Genomic DNA, 22156 nt, shown 5'->3' with positions numbered 1-22156 from the left:
AGTCCTGCGTCGACTATTCTGGAGTTTGCAGTGCAGAAACATCACGCGTAATGTTACCGATCGTTGCCCGGCGACACCTATGGACATGTAGTTCCACTTACATTAGCCTGGCTGCATATCCTACATTAAATGTAAAAGGGCTGCATGGGTACCACAGCGATAGAGCATGGGCGCATGGGTGAAGTGCGGGCATATATATATATATATATATATATATATATATATATATATATATATACATACATACTCAGTATATGGGCTGCCAATCAGCACGTTGACGAAGCCAGACGAATGTGGGCAAATAGCTTGCATTCCCGCGTTCAAGCTAAATATATTCTGCATAGAACATGCAATTAAGCATGTAATTTAAGTTATATGCGTTTCAAAATGGCAAAGCATATAGGTAGACGAATTCCGGCTGCCAGCATTAACTGAGGCGGTGCCCTCTTCCGACCTATACCCTGGTACAAATGGTTCTTGTCAGTTTTGATGGGGTCATTTGATAATTTGAACTGTTATGGTTCCTTGATGTTCGATTTAATGAGATTTTGCAGTAATACACATTTTGTTGAAATCTAAAATAGCACCTTTGAGATTAACTTTTTTTTTGAAGTTGAGTAAAGCAGACTTGTTCTGCAGATCATATATTTGTAGCATAAGGCGCCATGTGGTTTACGAGAAACTTGGTGCTGTGTTAAAGAAATATGCAGTGAAAGCTCGTTAATCCGGTCGGCAAAAGACCAGAAAGAAAAGAGAAAAGCTAAGAAAACAGTTTGTAAAGTTGTTCTGCAAGGAGCTGAAACATTGTCGCCTGCTTTTGACATGAAAACTGCACGGCAATGATGCACGGAGGCGCGGAGCGCCTTAGTCTAACTGCAATTTTGTAACAGTTCGCAGTATATATTTACCATGACGCTAATGGCCACGCGCCAGCGACTAGCATGCTTCCCAACGCCTTTAAAATCCAGCGCGCTGCTGCCTGGTCACGTGGCAGGATGCAGCACACCCTCCTCCCCTCCTCTCCCTCGGTGCATTTCCGGAGTGATATCTGGCTAGGCCTTACGCCATGCCGTGCCGTGCTCCGTGCTGCTGCTGTTCGTGTGCTGTTTGTGTCTGATTTCAAAATCGTTCCTTCAAACTTCCGTTTGGATTTCCTGCTTACCGTAGCTTGCGCCGCGTGTCAGCAATGCAGCCGTTCGCGTACTTTGTGAAAAGTGACCACGCCGAGAAGCATGGAGCCGTTTCATATTGACAACACCTTCGGCTTCAACCGTAGCAACAGCGAAGCAAGAGAAGAAAGCGGTTACTGGAATGCGTCGAGTCTTCGTTTCCACAACACGTTCGACTTCAACCATAGCAACCGCGAAGCAAGAGAAGAAAGCGGTTACTGGAATGCGTAGTCTTCGTTTCCAGGTGAGACCCATAGTGCAGCGCAAGAGTGCGTGCAATTTGCGACCGCGAAAATAAACGAGCGAGCGCAAAGGCGAGAAGAAGCGGAAGGGACGAGGCTCTGTCAGCTCTGTCCTGTTCGTTTCCCTTCGGCATTGCGCGTGAGTCACTGGTTGTTTCCGCGGCAGCAAATTGCATTCCACATCGAATCATCAAACTGCTGGTCCGTCAGTGTTCACAGTGGATGCGTTGCGACGCGAGCGCCGAGGTGTATGCATAGATGCGTTTGCTGAATGGCAGGCACGCGTAGGAGTCCTAAATGTAAATGTGGCAATTGTATACCGCCCAGCAAGTTGCGTGACTATGTTTTGGTCTTTCGTTGAGGTGGTTGCCCGACTTCCTGTTCATTATTCGACGTGGGACGTGATCGTGCACTGCCTGCAGGCGTGTTTTTGACGCCGATAGCGTGCGCCGCTCGGTCTGTTTAGCGTTCTGTTATTCGCTACGCGTATGTGCTTCTTTATAGTGATCTGATGTGGCGTCTTAAGGTTAGAACACACCTCTACGAGCTGATTACACCAGCTGTCAAGCTCAGAGTGGAAGGGGTGTGACGCGTCAAGGCATGCAAGCGACTTAGTGAATTGAAGCGACGCGTTACTGCGATACCACAACAGGTAGCTGCCTGCTCGATCACTTTTGTAACATTGGTAACGTTGCCTGCAGCTGTAAAGTTCTTTTAGTTGCTGGCGGCCGTGAATAAGAATCACTGCTAAATGATGACGAAGAAGTAGCCCTAGAAAAAGAGCGCTTTGTAGCCCTTTCAAATTAAGCGGTTTTGAATAACCTAAGTAGTACAGAGCTTATCATAAAAACTAGTGTGAGCAAGTGGCGTTATGTATTTGAAGTTTGGCTGTTTAAACATTTTCTTGTGGTTGTGTGAAATGCCAGCTATACAAATAATTATCAGGAAGTGCCAGGCATTGTGGGTGAATAAATACACAGCTGAAAACTATGATGTTATGCAGGTGAAGTGCCTTCTCTTCAGTAGTGAAGAGGTCTGAAAAGTGCTTCATCGGAGATGTCTCCACTGTCCAGATTTGGGGCTGTTCTTGTCTGTGCCTGTTTAGCGTACATTGCAGAGCACAAGTATGTGTCGAGTTTTCTCAGATCTGTTTTTTTTCACCTCTGCATTGAGATCAGTGTGTTGCAATGTCTGCTTTGGACCAGAACGTTGATGACATGTATTGGCATTCCCCTATTCAAACTAACGTGTGTCTATTCTCAGTAGGTCATCATCAGATAGTGCCAGTTTCATGCTCAGAAAGAAGCAGTGCTTAAATACAGGGGGTCTCGGCTGGCCTCGGAACCCTTACAAAACTAGTGAGGAATCTGAGACTCCCTGTACTAGAATGTAGGGAGCGTATGAATCCGAAGCAAGCAACCAATTTTCTTTTTCTTGTTATAGGTGGTTGCAACATTTCTCTTGTCATTTATAAAATTTCGTGTTGATTTTTAGCAAGAATCATTAACACGTTTTCTTAAATCCGAAACGGAAAAATGCAAGGTTGACAGCACAACACACAGGGTGCAAGAAAAAGGGAAACCCGCACCCTCATACCACGAGTGAGTCCAGAGCTGGCCGCTCAGCTCCAAGGCTACACAGCAACAACGAGCACACTGGCATAGCCTCAGTTCAGCCGCTTTCTCTCTCTCCCTCTCTAGTTTCCTCCCCACCTGTTCTCGAGTCACTAGAGACCCCTTCAATGCAGCCAGGCTTTAAAAAATGCCAATATGAAGTAATGTGCTACAGGGCAGCATTCTAAGGTGATATTACAGCATGAGAACAATGCTTTTATTCTTTTGTCCTCTAGTATCCATGTCCCATGGCACTCCTCATAGACAATCATAGTAGAATGATAACCATGTCAAGCTTCTGCAGTAATGCCGGTACACATGGCACTCCTCAGAGACTGGTCCAGCAAATACGTCTTATTTCACTTGATGAAAAGAATATGAATGGTGTTATATAGTGCAGCTATGAATGCACCTGAAAGATGAGAAACATTAATTGGACTTGACAGCTTCTCTTCTGTGGCCTCTCACTGTATAACGAAAGTAAAAACAGCGCTAATTTTTACACAAACCACACAGAATGGACAGACAGGACAGCGCCCGTCCTGTCTGTTCTTTCTGTGTTGTTTATGTAAATGTTAGCGCTGTTTTTACTTTTGTTACGCAATGTTACACCAACTAGTCCTGCACGAGGTACTGTTAAATGAACTTTTCACGGTAGTTGCAATATTTTTACTGCCTCTAGATCTGAGTGGAAAATAAGCACTGTCTACTGCAAACTACTTCAAGGTCTGTTGAATTATATATAGCCTGTGCACAAAAAAGCTAAAAGAGCTAAATGAAAAAAGGTGAATGTTCGCCATAAATTGTTACCTCTGATTATCTTGGTCAGTTTTGATTTTTTTTGCCATTTCACTTGCTTGTTAATGGCACTGTGCAAGTTCAGTGAATATACTTGCTCTAATACACTTACAGGAAATTAGGAGCTTGTAGTGACCTGTTTGATTCAGGCTTTCGGCATGCTACCTGATATCATAGCTCAACAAAGCTTGAAAGAAACTGCATATACTATGGACACCAGATGTTTGCTTGCTTCTTTTTTCAAATGTCTTAGACATTAATGTGCAGGCGCGGACAGAAGTAAACGGAGCGCGCGGCACAAGAAAGAACTGCTTTTCAGCGCCGCCTAGAAAAACCACACGTAAGCTCAAAATCGCGACACGCATATGCAGGCCCCCTACCAGCGCAACCCTCTCCTTGCTCCGCTCGCCTCGCATTCGTCTGTAGTCAGGGTCACGCTGATGATGATTATGGTCGGATGGTTGCGCCCTTAGTAGCGAGCGGGCATTTCGGAGTGCACAGACCGCTGCCTTGATGCCACAAATCCCGCGGGGGCGACGCTATAATTATGTCGTTTCATCTGTGACAGCTGTAGGCGCATTTTCATCGCAAATAGCGCGCGTCCTTCGAAATTTAGTTGCCTCTGGGATTCATTTCCATCTCGCTATAGACCAAATAAACTCAAAAACACTCGATCCACCAGCGCAGTTTCGGGTTCTTTTAATACAGTTACCGTTCATTTTCGGCTTGCTCCTACAAGGAACCGACGGAGCGGCAAAGCATGCACCCTGTGTGTCTGTACTGCACCACAGTGCTCCTCCATAGGAACCTCGCCTAGGAGGTCAGCTTAAAATGAGATGAAACCGCCGCTCTTGGCGCTTTTTGCAGCGCAATCCAGCGTCTCAAGGATAGTGACTGCTTCCAAATGTGCTGGATGCAGCTGTTGGGTTTCCACACCTATATTCTCAGACCAATGTCTATATGTAACCGGTAGCAGTGAAGTAATACAGCTCGCAGAGAAGAGTTTGGATCGCTTGCCGCGTTCTGTCGTGGCTCATACTCTGATTATTGGGCGATCACGGGTACTTATATGCCGAATTTCGCACGCGGGGCACGCAACAGTGACGCACTGCTGCCGCGGCATTCGTGTGGGTGAGACAGCGGGTGCTTGTAGTCATTCTAAGATCCGAAGGTGCATGCAAAGTGATTACCATGAGCTCTGCTCCACACATGGCAGCGCGATACGCAGCGCGCTGTCTCGGTGGTGATAAGAGCAGGATCCAGTATAGGGGCAGTTTGTTTCGGGGGAGACAGGCAGGGTGCATGCACTAGTGCTGCGTCAGCGCCTGGTAGGCACAGGGCGAATCATCAGTGATAACTGTAGAAAAGTTACACAAAACTGCGGCAGTATGCCGAGTGTTTTGAGCGCGATTGCTTGCGAGTGAGACGCAGCAGAGTCACAGCGGCAGCAAAAGTTCGAAACACGCGGATTGTTTGCGGCGCAAACACGCCTCCAGCTGTCTCAAGCGAAGCGGCTTAATGGTAGAGGCGTCCCCAAGCAATTTGCCTTATCAAGACAGCGGTCTTTGTTTTCCGAAATGTTCGCTAGCTACACAGAGCACGACCATCCGATCATAATCATCATCAGCACGACACAGACGCCGGACGAATGCGAGGCAAGCGGAGCATTGAGAGGGTCGCGCCGGAAGCGGGCCTGCACATGCGCGTGGCGATTTCGAGATTTCGTCTGGTTTGGCTAGGCGGCGCTGACACGCAGTTCTTGTGCGGCGCGTTCCGTTTACTTCTGTCTACACCTGTACATGGACAACCCTGTAATATTTGCTCTATGACTGGTAAATAATTTATAATTGCCTTTCTCCTTGTTGTTTCAGTATTATCAACCGAACGATGGCTGCGACGTGTAGTTAGTTTTCAGGTCATGTCAAAAGCAAGAATACTGGTAATATAACTGCTGCTATGGCATTTGTTGTCATTCCAGCTTTTGAAACAGGCTGTTTTAGGTGTTGTAGTGAATTAAAACTGCATATAAACATTTATATTGTAGCCTTTTCCATGCCTCAGCAGACCTAAAGGCCAACTAGGCATCACAGCCGTCATTCGGCTGATCAAGCCTAAACAACATCAGAGAAGAAAATGGAATTATAAATTATTTAATGGTAGGCAAATACCACTTGGGGATTCATGTTTTCTAATGTCTAATGCAGCATTTAAAAAAATATTTGACCAAAGTTACGTTTTTATAGTCTTTGAAACTTATTTTTTAGGTGTTGTCTATATCACTGTTCTCAATTTTCAGAGTTAGCAGTGTTCAATACTGCTTACCTTCTTTTTGTTGTTCTATTTTCATTCATTGGTTGGGCCCTGTTTTCCTGTGTTATTTTGTGTTCTGTAATCGCATAGTGCATCCCTCCTTTTTTGTTTGTGCACCACTTCTGTTCAGTGTTTTTTTTTTGTGGCAGGCCTCATGACAGCTGGCAGCTTTCCTTTCATTTTTGCCTTCTCCTCTGACGGTGTTCATGGTACTAGACAAAATATAGTTTACTAAAAGGCTGAATTCTAAATTGTACAGCATCATTACGGTGCCCACTTCCTTTTTAGCACATGCCATTAATGATGATGCCTACTGTTGCCAAGAATCTTACATTGACACGAATTTGTTTCACAAGTGCAGGGCATGCTTTGCTCTCATGTAGAGTTTGTGCATTTACAGTGTATAGTTTGTACATGGTCTCTTAGTTGGTGACTGACACAGTGGCCTCATTGGCTGACTTTTATATTATTAGGAAGGTTAGAATTTGTTTTTCTCACTGCTGATGAGCTTTACAGGAGCTTATGATGCCTTCAACAGTCATGTCTTGTTTATTGCTTTAGTTAGTATACTGAGGCTCAAATGAGCGAGCATCTGAGGCCAAAATACCAGTATAACTTCGTGCCGTTTGTCAGCTTTCTTTATGATGTGCATAACTGTTCAAGTAGGAAATAATTTCAGGTCTTAGTGGTCCTTCATTTGCTTTTGCTTTTCAGCCTTTAGGCCAGATGTAAGATTTTGGACGATAGTTTGTCACATCCTTCCTCATTGAAGTAGGGTAGCACTATGTACCAGCCGTAACAATTGGTCATTATAACTAAGCACCCCACCCTCCCTTTATGAGCACACCAAAGCTGAGATCTGATGGCAACTTTGATGAGTATTGACACCTGAAGTGGTCTTGTTAAAAGCATAATGTTACGGACCACTTTAAAATTTCCTTATGCTATTGGGTTCAAATCATGTTCTTGCTTGCTGTCAAACTCGCTCAACGCACTTTCATTGTGAAAATTAGTATGACACTTGAAAAAGGCAGCCAGGTCCTTCATTGAATGTGAGTGGTGCACACTGGAATCCTGCTCCTCCAGGAAATCATGTGGGTCATATTGGAAGTTGTGTTAAAAAGTAATGAAGCATAGATATGAAAATGGTGATACACAGTTATTACCATTTTGTGGCCCTTGACCACTTTCTGTCTTTTAAAGGCACTGTACAAAAATGAAACTTAAGTGCCCTGGAGCCGTTGGAAACCTTTTGTGTGAATAAAAGGCATACTGACTGTGCTCATGACAATTTGATGATTGTGCAAAATTTCAAAATGACCATTTTACTACTTCTTTATGAACATGTACTCTCTAGTGTCACATAAGGTGTAATGACAAAACTTGTCTCTGATTTTTCTTTGCACTTCAGTTATGATTCTATTTATATTTTGTATTTCTTAGCATGAACACCACAGGCCAAGCACTCCTGTATTACTTTGGATAAGGAAACAGTGGCAAGTCAAGTGTCTCTGCGTGTGGGCCCCTCGTTGAGCACTAATCTAAGGCACTAAGTTGTTTTGCCTTGGACTATAACAATAGCTCATGCGCTTCTAGCTGAAAAAATAAGTAATGTTTCGTTCAATTTTGACTACAAGAACTTTGCTAACTAGGCAGCATGTAGAGGACACATTATATTTACTGCAGGTCAACCGGCATTACTGCCTTGCTTGACAAGGGCATGGGCAAGAACTGCAATTAGAAAATTGCTCTTACCAGTCACTGCGAAGCCGCCGCGGTGGCTGAGTGGTTATGGCACTCGGCTGCTGGCCCGAAAGACGCAAATTCAATCCCGGCCGCGGCGGTCAAATTCAGAAGTGCAAACACAAACAGACCAAGAGACGAGACACACAAACTAGCACTGCACTGATCTTACAACTGAATTTTTTATTAGCAAGAAGCACGTCATATATATACACACGGAAAAACAGCGCACATGTGCGATGTCAACTGGACTCCTAGTGCTAGTAAAAAGTAAAAACCGCTTTAAAAGCATGTGTGTATCTGCACAACTGCTACCCACGATGTAGCATATTGATTTCTCGAAGCGATAATGTAACAGATGGCGTACTCACGAACCCATTACTTTTTCTTATAATATGAAACACCTGAGCTACTTCTCTAGTGCGCCGGTCAGAATGAGCGAACAAGACATCAGTATCGTCAAAAAGGCGTGCATTTGCACGTGAAACAATGCTTAGCTAGGTTAGTTTCTTTCTTAAAGAATTAGTGTGCTCCATGAGCCGCACGTTAACGCAGTGGCCAATCTGGCCAATGTAGGTAAGGCCACAGGACAGGGATTTGGTACACTACGCCAGTCTTACAGGGAACATATCTATTTTCATGATTTATGTTGCAAGCATTTCTTCTGCACCCTTCATGCTTTCTTTGAACTGCCGCCCCCACTCTTTCTAGCTTGTTAGGTGCAGGGTACATAACCTTTACACTATGCTTGCTCCCCACTCTTTTTAATCCGGTGCGACCGCGTGTGGACATATGGCATAACCAATACCTTTCTTCTCCCTTCTTCCAAACCCTTTTCCAGCTCCGAGGTACTTGCAGACGATTTCAGCTCATGGAGTACTTTGTATGCACTCGAAACGAGAACTGAGTCCCCGGAAACCAGCTTCCTTACATCTGTCTATTCGGGCTAAGAGACTGGGCATCATTTTATGATAAGATTTCTTTACTGCCATGCCTAAGCATCCTGTAACGCTGCCACTTTTTACAAGCTTTGAAAGAAAGGGCCTGTAATTCAAAAGGGGCTTTTCACTTCTAGGGGAATAGTGCCAACAGACATGGTTGGGTTCGAAAGAGAATTTGAAATCAAGGAACTGCAAGACTTTTTCTTGAGGGCATTCATGTGTGAACTTTAGCCCCGACCATTTACGTGCAAAAACATCAAGAACATTTGACACAAATTCGGGATTCACTGACCTAGCCAGCACCGGGTAATCGTCCACATAAAAGAAAATGCGTATGCAATAACCGGCTAGATCAGTCTCAGCTTTCATATCAACCCCGCTTAGATAAATGTTACTGAGAATGGGATCTACCTTGGAACCTATGCACACACCCGATTTTTGCATATAAGGTCGACCATCCCACTCAACAAGCGTGTTACTCAGGTAGTAAGATAAGAGTTCCAGAAAGGAACATGTTGCGATTAAACACTCATTTTGGAGCACGCATTCATTGTTGTCCTCCGTAATACATTGCTGAACATACTGGATTAGTTCAAAGTGTGGAACGGAATAAAACAACTCAACCACATCTATGCCTAAACCATCACATAGTGCCAGGCTCTCATTTCGGTTGAAATCAGCTACTGCCTCAGAATTCGGTTCGAGAAACGGATCCTTTACGCGAAGTGACGACATATGTTTGCAAAGATAGGTAGACGCAACCAACTGCCAAGAATTGTGCTCAAAGACGCTTGTGTGGAAAGGAACGTTAGGCTTGTGGGTCTTAACACTAAAGAAAATTTCTAGCACTGATGTTCAGAGAAGGCGATGACTTTACTTCGGAAGTGTTAAGTATGAAGGTATAGCAAAGAAAGTGAAGGAAGCTGAACAATCGGTGTTAGAAATTTTCTTTAGTGCTAAGATGTACAAGCCTAAATTTCCTTTCCGCGCAAGCGTATCTGAGCACAATTCTTGGCAGTTGTTTGTGTCTACCTATCTTCGCAAACATTTGTCGTCACTTCGCGTAAAGGATCCGTTTCTCGTACCTAATTCTGAGGCAGTAGCGAATTTCCTCCGAAATGAGAGCCGGGCACTATTTGATGGTTTAGCGTAGATGTGGTTGATTTGTTTTATTCTCTTCCATACTTTGAACTAATCCAGTATGTTCAGCATTGTATTACGGATGAGAGCGATGAATGCGTGCTCCAAAATGAGTGTGGAGTCATAACAGGATCCTTTCTTTAACTGTTATCTTACTACCAGAGTAACACGTTTGTTGAGTGGCATGTTCGTCTTTATAGCTCCCATTCTCAGTAACATTTATCTAAGCAGGGTTGATATGAAAGTTGAGACTGATATAGCCGGTTATTGCATATGCATTTTCTGTTATGTGATGATTATCTGGTGCTGGCTAGGACCGTGAATCCTGAAATTGTGTCAAATGTTCATAGTTTTGCACGTAATTGGTCGGGGCCGAGGTTCACACATGAAGTTCTTCAAGAAAGTCTTGCAATTCCTTGATTTAAAATTCTGTCTCGAACCCAACCAAGTCTGTTGGCAGTATTCCCCTAAAAGTGAAGAGCCCCTTTTGAATTACAGGCCCTTTCATTCAAAGCTTGTAAAAAGTGGCATCGTTACGGGATGCTTAGGCATGGCAGTAAAGAAATCTTATCAGAAAATGATGCACAGTCTCTTAGCCCAAATAGACAGACGTAGGGAAGCTGGTTTCCGGGACTCAGTTCTCATTTCGAGTGCAGACAAAGTCCTCCATGAGCTGAAATCGTCTGCAAGTACCTCGGGGCTGGAAAAGGGTTCGGAAGAAGGGAGAAGAAAGGTAGTGGTTATGCCATATGCCCACACGCTGTCGCACCCGATTAAAAAGAGTGGGGAGCAAGCATAAGGTAAAGGTTCTGTACCGTGCACCTAACAAGCTAGAGAGTGGGGGCGGCAGTTCAAAGAAAGCATGAACGGCGCAGAAGAAATGCTTGAAACATAAATCATGAAAAAAGATATGTTCCCTGTAAGACTGGCGTAGTGTATCAAATCCCTGTCCTGTGGCCTTACCTGCATAGGCCAGGTTGGCCACTGCGTTAACGTGCGCCTCATGGAGCACGCTAATTCTTTAAGAAAGAAACTAACCTAGCTAAGCATTGTTTCACGTGCAAATATACGCCATTTTTTTGACGATACTGATGTCATGTTCGCTCATTCTGACCAGCGCACTAGAGAAATAGCTGAGGCGTTTCATATTATCAGAAAAGTAATGGGTGCGTGAATATGCCATCTGTTACATTATCGTTTCGAGAAATCAATATGCTACTTAGTGGGTAGTGGTTCTGCTGATATTCACGTGCTTTTAAAGCAGTTTTTCCTTCTACTAGCACTAGGAGTTTTGTTGAAACTGCACATGTGCGCTTTTTTTTCGTGTGTGTATATATGACGTGCTTCTCCCTAACAAAAAATCTGTAGTAAGTTCAGCGCTGGTTTGTGTGTCTCGTCTCTTACATGGTTCGTGTGTGTTTGCGCTTTTGAACCACCACTATGCATCAACACCAACTAGCGCAATGTGCAGTTTTTCTGCAATTTAATTTCTTCTTGACGCTGTTTCGGCTTCATCAGTCGAACGATGACTGTGACGTGTAGTTAGTGTTTAATTCACATGAGGCATAAAAAATCGGTTATATTATTGCTGACAGGTCATTTTTTTGTCATTCCAGGTCTTGGAAGAGGCTGGAATAAATGTCGTAGTCAGTTTAAGCTACATGTCAGCGATTGTATTAGTTTTTCTAGTTGCATAATGTGTCCAAAACATCAACTTGACGACAGTCGGCGTTCGATCGATGAAACCAAAACAGCATGAGAAGTAATTCAATATTAAATTATTTAGCGGGGTTGTAGGCAAGTACTACCTGGTAATCCGTGTATTTTATTATCTAACGCATCATTTGAGAGAAGAAAACACGCAATAAATTTAGGTGTCTATATTCCTTTAATGGCTCATGCACCTTTCTGCTATTCTTATTTTGGATATTTATGTTTATTATGGTTACAGATATTAACAGCAAACGAAATTTGCTGATATTTCAAGCATTGCACATTGTAGCATTGCATACGGCCATGAAGCATTTCTTGAAAGATGTGACCGTAATACTTTGGAAAGTGACTTTTATCCACCATACTGAATATCAATTAGATGTGTGTTTATTTGTTCACTTTTACATCTGCTATGCAGCACAGAATCCCAACAGCCACCATGGAAGGCAACAACAGAGTGGCTGCGTTCGTGCTGGGGGCGACTGGCATGGCGGTCGGAAAGTTCGGATGAAGGGGGCGGGCCCTTCACCCCAGTAATTGGAGCTTTATATGCAAGATTGCCCAAAATGCCTTGCAAAAACAAATAAATAAATAAGAAGCATTCTTACTTGCATTGTAATTTCAGTAGTAACATGTACACGAAAAATACTGATGAAGTGAAGAAAGCCTCTCTGCGTTGGCAAGGTGGGCCTTAAGTCTAATGGGTGGGTGGGCCCAAAGGCATACAGCTATTGGCTCTATATGGGTTACCTTTGTAGACTTCTCGCAAGTTATCACCTAAGAAGCCCACTGGGACCAGAACGGCTAGACCACAGGGGCCCAGTACGGGCAAGCCCACGGGTGCCCAGTACGGCCTAGCCCACGGAGGCCCGACACGGGCCAGCCCACAGAGGCCCGGCACGGGCCAGCCCACGTAGGCCCGGCACGGACTAGCCCACGCAGGCCCGGCATGGGCCAGCCCACGCAGGCCCGGCACGAGCCAGCCCACGTAGGCCCGGCAAGGGTCAGCCCACGAAGGCCCGGCACGGGCCTGCCCAAGGGGATCCAGTGCGGAGCCTTGTGGGGCTATGCAGTAAGCCCACTGGGCAGCCCTTGAGGGTCCCCCGTTGCCGAGTTGCAAATCCCGCACATATACCACGTCAGGCCCCTATGGGCAGCCCGTGCCGGGCCCACAAGGGCCCGCAGTTCAGAGCCCCATTTGTGCTACTGGGGGAGACATCCTAGTCCTCAAGCTGATGAGCTGGTCCTCACTGCCTGAGGTGAGAGTAGAACTATAGGTGTTAACATAAGCAAGAGAATTTATGTCTAAAAACACAGGAGGATGTAAGACACTTATAGTTAACATAAAACATAAACATCGTGGTGCACACAATTATAAATGCGCGTATTGCAGGCCTCTCGCAAATCGCTGAATCTCGACTCTCAGAATGTAGACATAAGTCTCTTGCTCAAGGTTCCGCATATTCACTTACGCGGAGGCAGTCCGAAAGGCCTACTCCTTCCTCACCGAGGTTCATGCATCGTGTCCATGTGCCTTCGTCGAATCCTCATCTGTCAAGAGCGATCTTTCACGCCGCTCACGCAGTCTCGTCCGGAGGAACGATCGGCCGCCCGGGGTTCTACGTCTGCGCTTTGTGGCCTCGATCTCTGAGATCGTATCTTTAACGTCACCTTTCCCCAAACAACGCGCCAACTAATAACCTCGGTTGATCGTTTTCTTCGGCCTTGCTCTCTCATTCGTCCTTCTCTCGGGGCTCTCTTTGAATTCTCTGTTGTCACTCTATTTGTGGACTCTGAGGCGATGGCACACACCCACAGTTAGGGGTTGGCCAGAGTTTGGCGCAAGTCTAAGCAGGAGCAAGATTAATCCTGACTTCTCTGAAGCGGTTAAAAATAATTGAGAAATCTGGGAAAGCGAACAACGAATTTGTAGATGTTTTGAGGCGATATGGATAAAATTGAGGAATCAAAAATAGTTAGGGATAAAATATATAATTTAAAAAGTAATAATAATAAATAAATTTTCTGGGTGAAGCAGAGGAAAAGAAGTGCTACAGAAAATCCTCCCTGTCTCAAAAACTAACGTGTGAAGAAGCTCACAGGCGAGCTTAAATGCATGCCCTTCGTAGGTTGCACCGAATTAGTTGAGGACTGGAATGTTAAACAGCATCTCTAATTCAGCTAGCGGAATTTCAAAATGAAGATACTTGATTCTCTGTCGCTCAAACCGCTGGCAGGAAAGGATCTAATACTCTAAGGATTCAACTCCCCGCATGACGCACAAAGTTTCGACGGCGTGCAACAAGAACGGCATTAATAAAGGTTGAGACGAGGGATCCTGCAGCTCGATGGCATCATGGAAGCTGCACACTGCCTTGAAGCGCATGAACAAACAATTGATGAAAATTTTAAGTGTTCAATGTGCGCTGTACAAAGGATGGGCACATGGCTCAGGTTGTGATGTATTTGATAACATTCAGAACGGGCCAGTCAGCAAGGTGAGGTTTATAACGACGTGGGTTAGAAATTATTTGTCGTCGTCTCGTACATAGCAGTCATACATCTAAATAAGTTAGCAATGATCATAATATTACTTGTAGTATTATTAGGACAAAATATGGAGTTTGTACAGTAAACAATTATACAGAAAAGAAGAAATTTATAGTAACTAATGGTTCATGAACTCAACAAAGAAGCCTACATGCAAATAAAGAACCAGTTTCCAAGCGAAATTTATATTTTTTATGTAATATTTACAGCAAAAATCAATCAAGGTTATAAAATATAAAATGCAACAATAAATGAACGATGAAGTGCGATACACTACATGCTACGCAAGACTGGTATATGCCGCGTATTTAACGAAGCATTTCAGAAAGTTAAGATGATCAAAAATAGTGTCTATAAATGATTGCACGAAGTGTTCGCAATAAAGAAAAAGTGCTTTTGAGAAACATACACTTCAGTGCATTTTGCTCAAGCCGTATGATAGCATTGATGTTGTTTAGGTAGGAATGAAGGAGACCAGAGGTTCGAACTTGTGATACCTGGAGTGCATAATTAGTCCGCAAGGAAATCACTTTTTAAAACTCGTGATTGAGTATCGAGGAACGTGTTGGCTCTTTCACAGAAAATGCCGCTATCATTATCAAACAATTGCAGTTGTACTTTTTCTTTTCTAGCTCAAGGCAAAGATCATAATTGCAGATCTTTTTTTGACGCTTATTGAAAGTTTTTTCCCTCGTATGAAGGCGACATTACAATGATAATGCGAGTGTGTAATGAGTCGGATAATATTTTTGTGTAATATGCTCAGTTTAATAATTTTTTCATTGACTTTCTTCGAGTGCACCGTGCCACTATAGACTTCCCAAATTGCTTGGTGGCATGTTCCGTCCAAATAGGCCCAAAAGAGCCTTAGCAAAATGGTTCCCGATCCGAACTGTGAACACCTATAATAACGTCACACTGCCACCACGTGCCAGAATCATTGCTGGAGTTGCCTCCGAAAAGCCGCATAAGGGACTTAGGGTTGGCCAGCCTGATCGATGTCTCCCTCTTCCTCACTCTCGGGATTTCTGTGACACAAGGTCTTCGCTTCCTTAATGACCATCGGACAGAAGTGCTTGTCAGCAATTTCTGCAATGACCGTCACCATCTGTTCCGTGGTTACGCCATTGCTTATGCCGACCATGTTCAGGAAGTGGCCGAATGTTTTGCTTACGAAGAAACCACGCCAGCAGCTGAACCGGATACGGTCATTGACGTCGACCCCATATAGGTATTTTGCCCTCTCAAAAGAAGAAACTGTAGCACCTCTTGCATCAGTTTGCTTCGGTGCGTGTTTCACAACGTCACGTAAATTGCCGCAAATGTCGATCGTTAAACGCAGGATCATCACGCAGAAATGTGCTCAACCTACTCGTCAGCAACCCTAACGTGTGTGTATTCGCGTGAGGCGCTGCCGAAAAGTAAGTCAAAGAAATGCTCGCGAATGGCGTCTCTCTAATTTTTAAGCTGTTTGTGGTCGTCTCCTGACGTACTTATAAGTAAGAAAGACGCAACACTGCACTTCTGCGACGACCACAGTTACCTAAACAGTGTGACAAAGAAAGACGTCTATCCACTGCCGCGTTTTAACGACTCCCTTGGTCAACTTCTGCGAGCCAAGTACTTCTCGTCGGTTGACATCAGGAGGCCTTACTGACAAATAGAAGTTGATGAGAGGGACCGCGAGAAAACCGTATTTGTCACAGCGGACGGGCTCAATGCAGTCCTCACTTCGGTCTCTGCTGCGCTCCTGCCACCTTCCACAGAATAGTGGACACTGTGCTCACAGGTGTGAACTGGCATGAAGGCCTTGTTTATTTTTATGACGTAATTCTTTTTTCGACAACGCTCGCGCAACACCTGCACCGTCACAAAACTGCCCTCGAACATGGCTGAAACTTCTCAGCCATGTCGTGACTGCTGAATAAATTCCTGCTGGCCCTGAGAAACTTGCTGCCGTTGAGGCCTTTAGAGCCCCCGCTCATAAAAAAGCAGTCAGACGGTTTCTCGGCCTCTGGTCCTAATACAGTCGCTTCATAAGAACTTCGCGCTGCTCGCCAGCACACCGACAGTACTAACCCGGGTTGGCGCCCCATTTTGCTGTAGCAGCGAACAGCACACTGCTTTCGATGGGTTACGACGCCGGCTCCAATCACGCCGGCTGGTACTTTTCGAGTACGACACAAATAAGGAAGTACGGATGGATGCGAGGAAACCCCACCTTGGCGCAGTTCTAGTTTAGCGGCCAAACAGTGTTGACAAAGTAATCGTCTACGTAAGCCGTGCACTTCGGCGCGCTAAATCTAGCTACTCTTCTACCGAAAAAGAATATTTGGCGGTAGTATGGGCCACCACTAAGTTGCGGTCATACCTGTATTGCAGGCTTTTTTTGTCGTCACGGGTCATAACTCGCCTCGTGGGCGTTCAGCAAGTTCAGCATTACGGCTGCGCGAACTCGCTGTCATCATTACTTTTCAGTCCGGCACACCGACGCTGGCACACCGGCACACCGACACCTAAGCACACGGACGCTGGTAGCCTTTCGTGCGCTCCCGTCGAACCTCATCCACAAGAGACCACAAACGACGACAGCTTCCTCGGAGCAGTCAACACGTCCGACATCATTTCGAGATAGATCGGCACAGCCAAACTGCGGCTTCTCATCGACCATCTTGAAGATGGGCAAGTTACGCTGCCCCGGTGCCTAGCTCCTTGGCTATAATCATTCTTCCTCCGGAGTGGTCTCACTAGACACAGATCATTCTGTCGAACAAGCAGACCAAGCACGTCAGTGTGCCTTCTTGCGCATTAAGGAGCAGAAATTTGCGGATTCCTGACACCATAACATCAGGCACAGGTGAGTGCACTACTATCCGGGCGACAAGTCATGGGTGAGCACCCCCGTTCGCCACACAGAGTTGTGCGAAGAGCTCCTCCATATATATTTCTGAACCTGCGAAATCCAGCAAAGCATCGGCAGCGTCAACTACGAAGTTTGTCCCGTTGGAACTGTGACTGTCGGCCATCAGCTTGAGCAGCCTCAAAGCGTGGATGTGGTTATTTAAAGCCGTACTTTTCGCTTGACTGAGAACTATTCACAAGAGATTTGCAGTCTTTCCATCTCTTCGCAAGTGCGGACTTAATTTATAATGAACTTATTATCTTATAATTCTTCGCTTCCCATCTACTAAGATATTGTTACAAGTGGACGAATCATGAGCGAAGAAGTGGCGGTGCGCTGAACGACGACGACGTTGACAGTTGGCAGCTGGGCGCTCGGTTCTGAGCTGAGTGCTGGCCATCTCAGAGCAGCCGCCAATATAGACTTACCGCCGTAACATCTCCGTAACATCTTTTGGTGGAGGTCGCGGGTTTGAGCCGACATGCCGACGACCCGACGAGCCGACGAGACGACGGGCCGAACCGGCGAGATGACTACCGACCCGGCCCCTCCGTCTGCGCCTGCCACGCCAACTGTCGTCGTAGCCCACCTTCGCGACCCGGGCACATTCTGCGGTACAGATGGCGTGGACGTCGAGGACTGGCTCTCGCTTTATGAGCGTATTAGCCAGCACAACAGGTGGGACGCCACGCTGATGCTGGCCAATGTAATATTTTATCTCGCCGGCACCACACGCGTCTGGTTCGAAACCCACGAAGAAGAGATTGCCACGCGGGATGCCTGCAAGCAAAAGCTCCGCGGCCTGTTTGGGAAACCCGTTGGCCGTCAGCTTGCTGCCAAAAAAAACTTGCAGCTCGCGCCCAAACGGCCACTGAATCATATATTACATACATTCAAGACGTCTTGGCACTGTGCCGAAAGGCCGATCCCAACATGACCGAAGACGATAAGGTAGGCCACATTCTTAAAGGCATTGCCGACGATGCCTTCCACCTTCTTCTATGCCGGGACTGCTCTACGGTTGACTCCGTTCTGCAGGTGTGTCGACGCTTCGAGCAGGCCAAGCACCGGCGCATTGCACACCTCTTCGACCGCCTGCCTAACACAGCTGCCAGTTCCACGTGCCAGGATCTGCCGACACTAAGCAGCCTTCCAACCCCGACAACGTGACTCGCATCGTGCGCCGTGAACTGGAGGCGCTGGCTCCTGTTACGCCCAACGCGCCCTTGTCGGACAACACCCTGGCCACAATATTCCTTATTCAAGCTGTCGTCCGCCAGGAGGTCGCCAACTTGGGCATGCCCTCCAGCCATCGTCCCGTCGAACCTCGGAGTGCGAGCCCCATCTCTCCCTTGGTCGCAACTGCTACGGCCCGCAACACCTTCGTCCCAAGTTACACAAGGTATCGCAATCCGGATGAGTGGCGTACCCCTGACGACCGGCCGATCTGCTTTACGTGCTCGCGCGTAGGCCACATCTCCCGCCACTGCCGCAGCCGTTGGTCCGCACCTCCCCGACCTTTGCCCTACGTCGACCGCCGTTATGACTATGGACCCCGCCGCTTCACGCCTCGGAATGACCCACCCAGCGCCGAGTCCACACCGCATCCTCGTAGAACCAGCCGCTCTCCCTCCCCGACAGCCCACCGTTCCCGCTCACCTCTTCCGCACCGCAGTTACCGTCCTCTGCAGGCCGCTTCGCGGGAAACTAGCCAGTGCAGCTCTTGAAGGTAATGCTGCATTGGTGCCCCGCCCTGAAAATCCTCTACTGACCCAGCCTTCGCCCTGTAATCTGCTCGAAGTTTTTGTGGACGGTGTTCCTGTTTCTGCCCTCATTGACACTGGTGCCCAAGTCTCGGTTCTTAGCTCATCCTTTTGCCGTCGCCTCAATAAAGTTCAGACCCCTGCCGCTTCGCCCGCCGTTCGCGTTGCCGATGGCAGCACTGCTGCCGTCACTGGCCTGTGCACTGCCCGCGTCACTCTTGCCGATTGTCACATCCCAGTTTTGTTCACCGTCCTCGAACACTGCCCTCACAATGTGATCCTTGGTCTAGACTTTCTAACCGCTCACTCTGCTCTTATCGACTGCTCCAGCGGCCTTCTACGATTGGACCTGCCTCTCAGCTCAGCCGACACACCCTCAAGCTCCACGCCCCGCCTTCGCTCCACCGAGTACGCTCGCCTGCCCCCCGACTGTGCCGTTTATCTGCCTATGTCCCCATTTCCTGCGGTTCCTGATGTGGATTATCTTGCCTGTCCACTCGCCGATGTCGTTCCCTCCCGCAATGTTGTTCTTCCGCACCTCATTGTGACCGTCACCAAGAATAGCACCTCCCTTCCTGTCCTCAACTTCAGCTTGTCACCACAAGTTCTTCCTGCAGGCATATCGCTTGCTACTTTGTCTTCTCTCACCGACTGTACCGTCACTGCTCTCTCACCTGGACCGCCTTCTACTGTCTCTCAAGCGGCCGACATCCCGGCCAACGTTCCGCAATCTATTTCTGCGATGATTGCTTCTGACCTGAGCTCCGAGCATGCACAGGATCTTCACAACCTTTTGGTGTCCTACTCCGACATTTTTGACTTCGCTTCTGCTCCTCTGGGTCAAACATCGGTAGTGACTCACCGCATTGACACCGGCGATGCCAGACCTATACACCGGAGGCCTTATCGTGTGTCGCTACCAGAGCGCCAGATCATCCAGCAGGAGGTGGACAAGATGTTGGCCAACGATATCATCGAGCCTTCAAACAGCCCTTGGACGTCTCCTGTCATGCTCGTGAAAAATAAAGACCAAACTTGGCGGTTTTGCGTCGACTATCGTCATCTCAACAAGGTCACGAAGAAAGACGTCTATCCCCTTCCGCGCATAGATGATGCCCTGGACTGTTTACATGGCGCCCGCTACTTTTCTTCCATCGACCTTCGTAGCGGGTATTGGCAAATCTCTGTTGACGCAAGAGACCGCGAGAAAACAGCTTTCGTCACCCCTGATGGCCTTTACCATTTTAAGGTCATGCCCTTCGGCCTTTGTAACGCCCCTGCCACATTTGAACGGATGATGGACTCGTTACTCCGGGGCTTCAAGTGGACGACCTGCCTTTGTTACTTAGATGATGTAATTGTTTTCTCGCCCTCTTTTGAAACCCACCTGCTTCGCCTTTCGTCCATCTTAGCACTTTTCCGCCGCGCAGGTCTTCAACTCAACTAACAAAAATGTACTTTCGGCCGCCACGAACTCAAAGTCCTCGGCCATTTGGTGAATGCGAGTGGCATACAACCTGACCCTGATAAAGTTCGTGCCGTCAGTGCTTTTCCCTGTCCCCGCTCGCCCAATGATGTCCGCAGCTTCATCGGTCTCTGTTCCTACTTTCGCCGGTTCATCCCGAACTTCGCAGCCGTCGCTCGCCCTCTCACCAATCTGTTGCAGAAAGGCGTTCCTTTTTCATGGGGCCCAGAGCAGGCTACTGCATTCTCCAGCCTTATCGCCGTCCTCACCAACCCTCCTGTATTGGCCCACTTCCACCCGTCTGCCCCGACTGAACTTCGCACCGATGCCAGTGGTCACGGAATTGGCGCCATCCTTGGTCAGCGACAACGCGGCCAGCACTGCGTGATTGCGTACGCCAGCCGTCTTCTTTCTCCCGCCGAGAAGAATTACTCCATCACAGAACGCGAGTGCCTGGCTCTTGTTTGGGCCATTGGAAAATTCCGCACATACTTGTTCGGCCGCCCATTCACTGTTATAACCGACCACCACGCCCTGTGTTGGCTCTCATCTCTCAAGGACCCTACTGGCCGTCTTGGCCGGTGGGCATTGCGATTGCAAGAATACACCTTTTCCGTGGTTCACAAGTCCGGTCGCCTCCATCAAGATGCAGACTGCCAGTCCCGCTATCCCGTCGATCCTCCTTCTACAGACTGTGAGTCGGATGCCTGTGTCCTCTCCATCTCCGACCTCTCCCACATTGCCGACGAACAGCGCTTGGATCCCACCCTCACCTCTCTCATCGACCGCCTCAGCACCGACCGCCGCGACACTTCTCTGGCCCGGTTTTTGCTGGACGGGAACACGCTGTACCGCCGCAACATGCGACCTGATGGCGCTGAGCACTTGCTAGTTGTTCCCCGCCACCTACGGTCCACTATCCACGAACAACTGCATGACGCACCTACGGCTGGTCATCTTGGTGTCTCCCGTACGTACGACCGCGTGCGCCGGCGTTTCTTCTGGCCTGGTCTGTACCGCTCCGTCCAGCGCTACGTCGCCGCTTGCGACGTCTGTCGGCGCCGAAAGAAGCCCGCTGTCCTGCCGTCTGGACACCTGCAGCCGACCCCATCCCGACCGACCCGTTTTCTCGTGTTGGGCTAGATTTACTTGGGCCCTTCCCGGAGTCCTCCACGGGGAACAAGTGGATTGCCGTCGCCACCGATTATGCCACGCGGTACGTGATCACTCGCGCCATTCCAACCAGCTGCGCCACTGACGTCGCTGACTTCCTTCTGCACGACGTCATATTACACCATGGCGCTCCCCGTCAACTCCTCACCGACCGTGGCCGCTGCTTCCTTTCCCGAGTTGTTGACGAAATCCTTCGTTCGTGCTCCGTTCGTCACAAGTTCACCACTGCTTATCATCCTCAGACGAACGGCCTTACGGAGCGTCTCAACCGCACGCTGACAGACATGCTCGCCATGTACGTATCCGACGACCACCGGGACTGGGACATAAGCTTGCCTTTTGTCACCTTCGCCTACAACTCTTCGCGCCATGATACCGCTGGTTACTCGCCCTTCTATCTTCTCTTTGGACGAGACCCCTTACTGCCCTTCGACACTCTGCTGCCCACAGCTGGCCCTGTCACTACATATGCGCGTGACGCTATCGCCCGAGCAGACGCCGCCCGCCAGGTTGCTTGACACAAGCTCTCCGCCTCCCAAGAGGCTCAAAAACACCGCTACGATGGCCTGCACCGTGATGTGCGATACCCTGCCGGATCTCTCGTCTTGCTGTGGCTCCCATCTCGTCGTGTGGG

The 22156-nt window shown here is 47.7% G+C and overlaps 1 protein-coding gene across 7 annotated transcripts in view; it reads left to right on the top strand.

The window, feature by feature from the left end:
- LOC144094131 (uncharacterized) overlaps positions 1-22156 on the top strand; it is a 61155-nt gene that overhangs the window by 15612 nt on the left and 23387 nt on the right. The window contains exons 3-5 of one of the 7 annotated variants that reach the window (XM_077628054.1): positions 1277-1413; positions 2415-2535; positions 12088-12276. The exons of 4 other annotated variants lie outside the window; for them this stretch is intronic. In XM_077628054.1, coding sequence (XP_077484180.1) covers positions 1277-1413; positions 2415-2450 — 173 coding nt within the window. In that variant the 3' untranslated portion in view covers positions 2451-2535; positions 12088-12276. Of the gene's footprint in view, positions 1-1276; positions 1414-2414; positions 2536-12087; positions 12277-22156 lie in introns of those variants that run through there. 2 more of the 7 variants (XM_077628053.1, XR_013306423.1) reach the window with 2 other exon arrangements.

This window comes from Amblyomma americanum, chromosome 6 (assembly GCF_052857255.1).
Source record: "Amblyomma americanum isolate KBUSLIRL-KWMA chromosome 6, ASM5285725v1, whole genome shotgun sequence".
Lineage (NCBI taxonomy): Eukaryota > Metazoa > Arthropoda > Arachnida > Ixodida > Ixodidae > Amblyomma > Amblyomma americanum.
The sequence above is the reverse complement of the archived record's forward strand: the minus strand, read 5'-3'. Positions and strand labels throughout refer to the sequence as shown.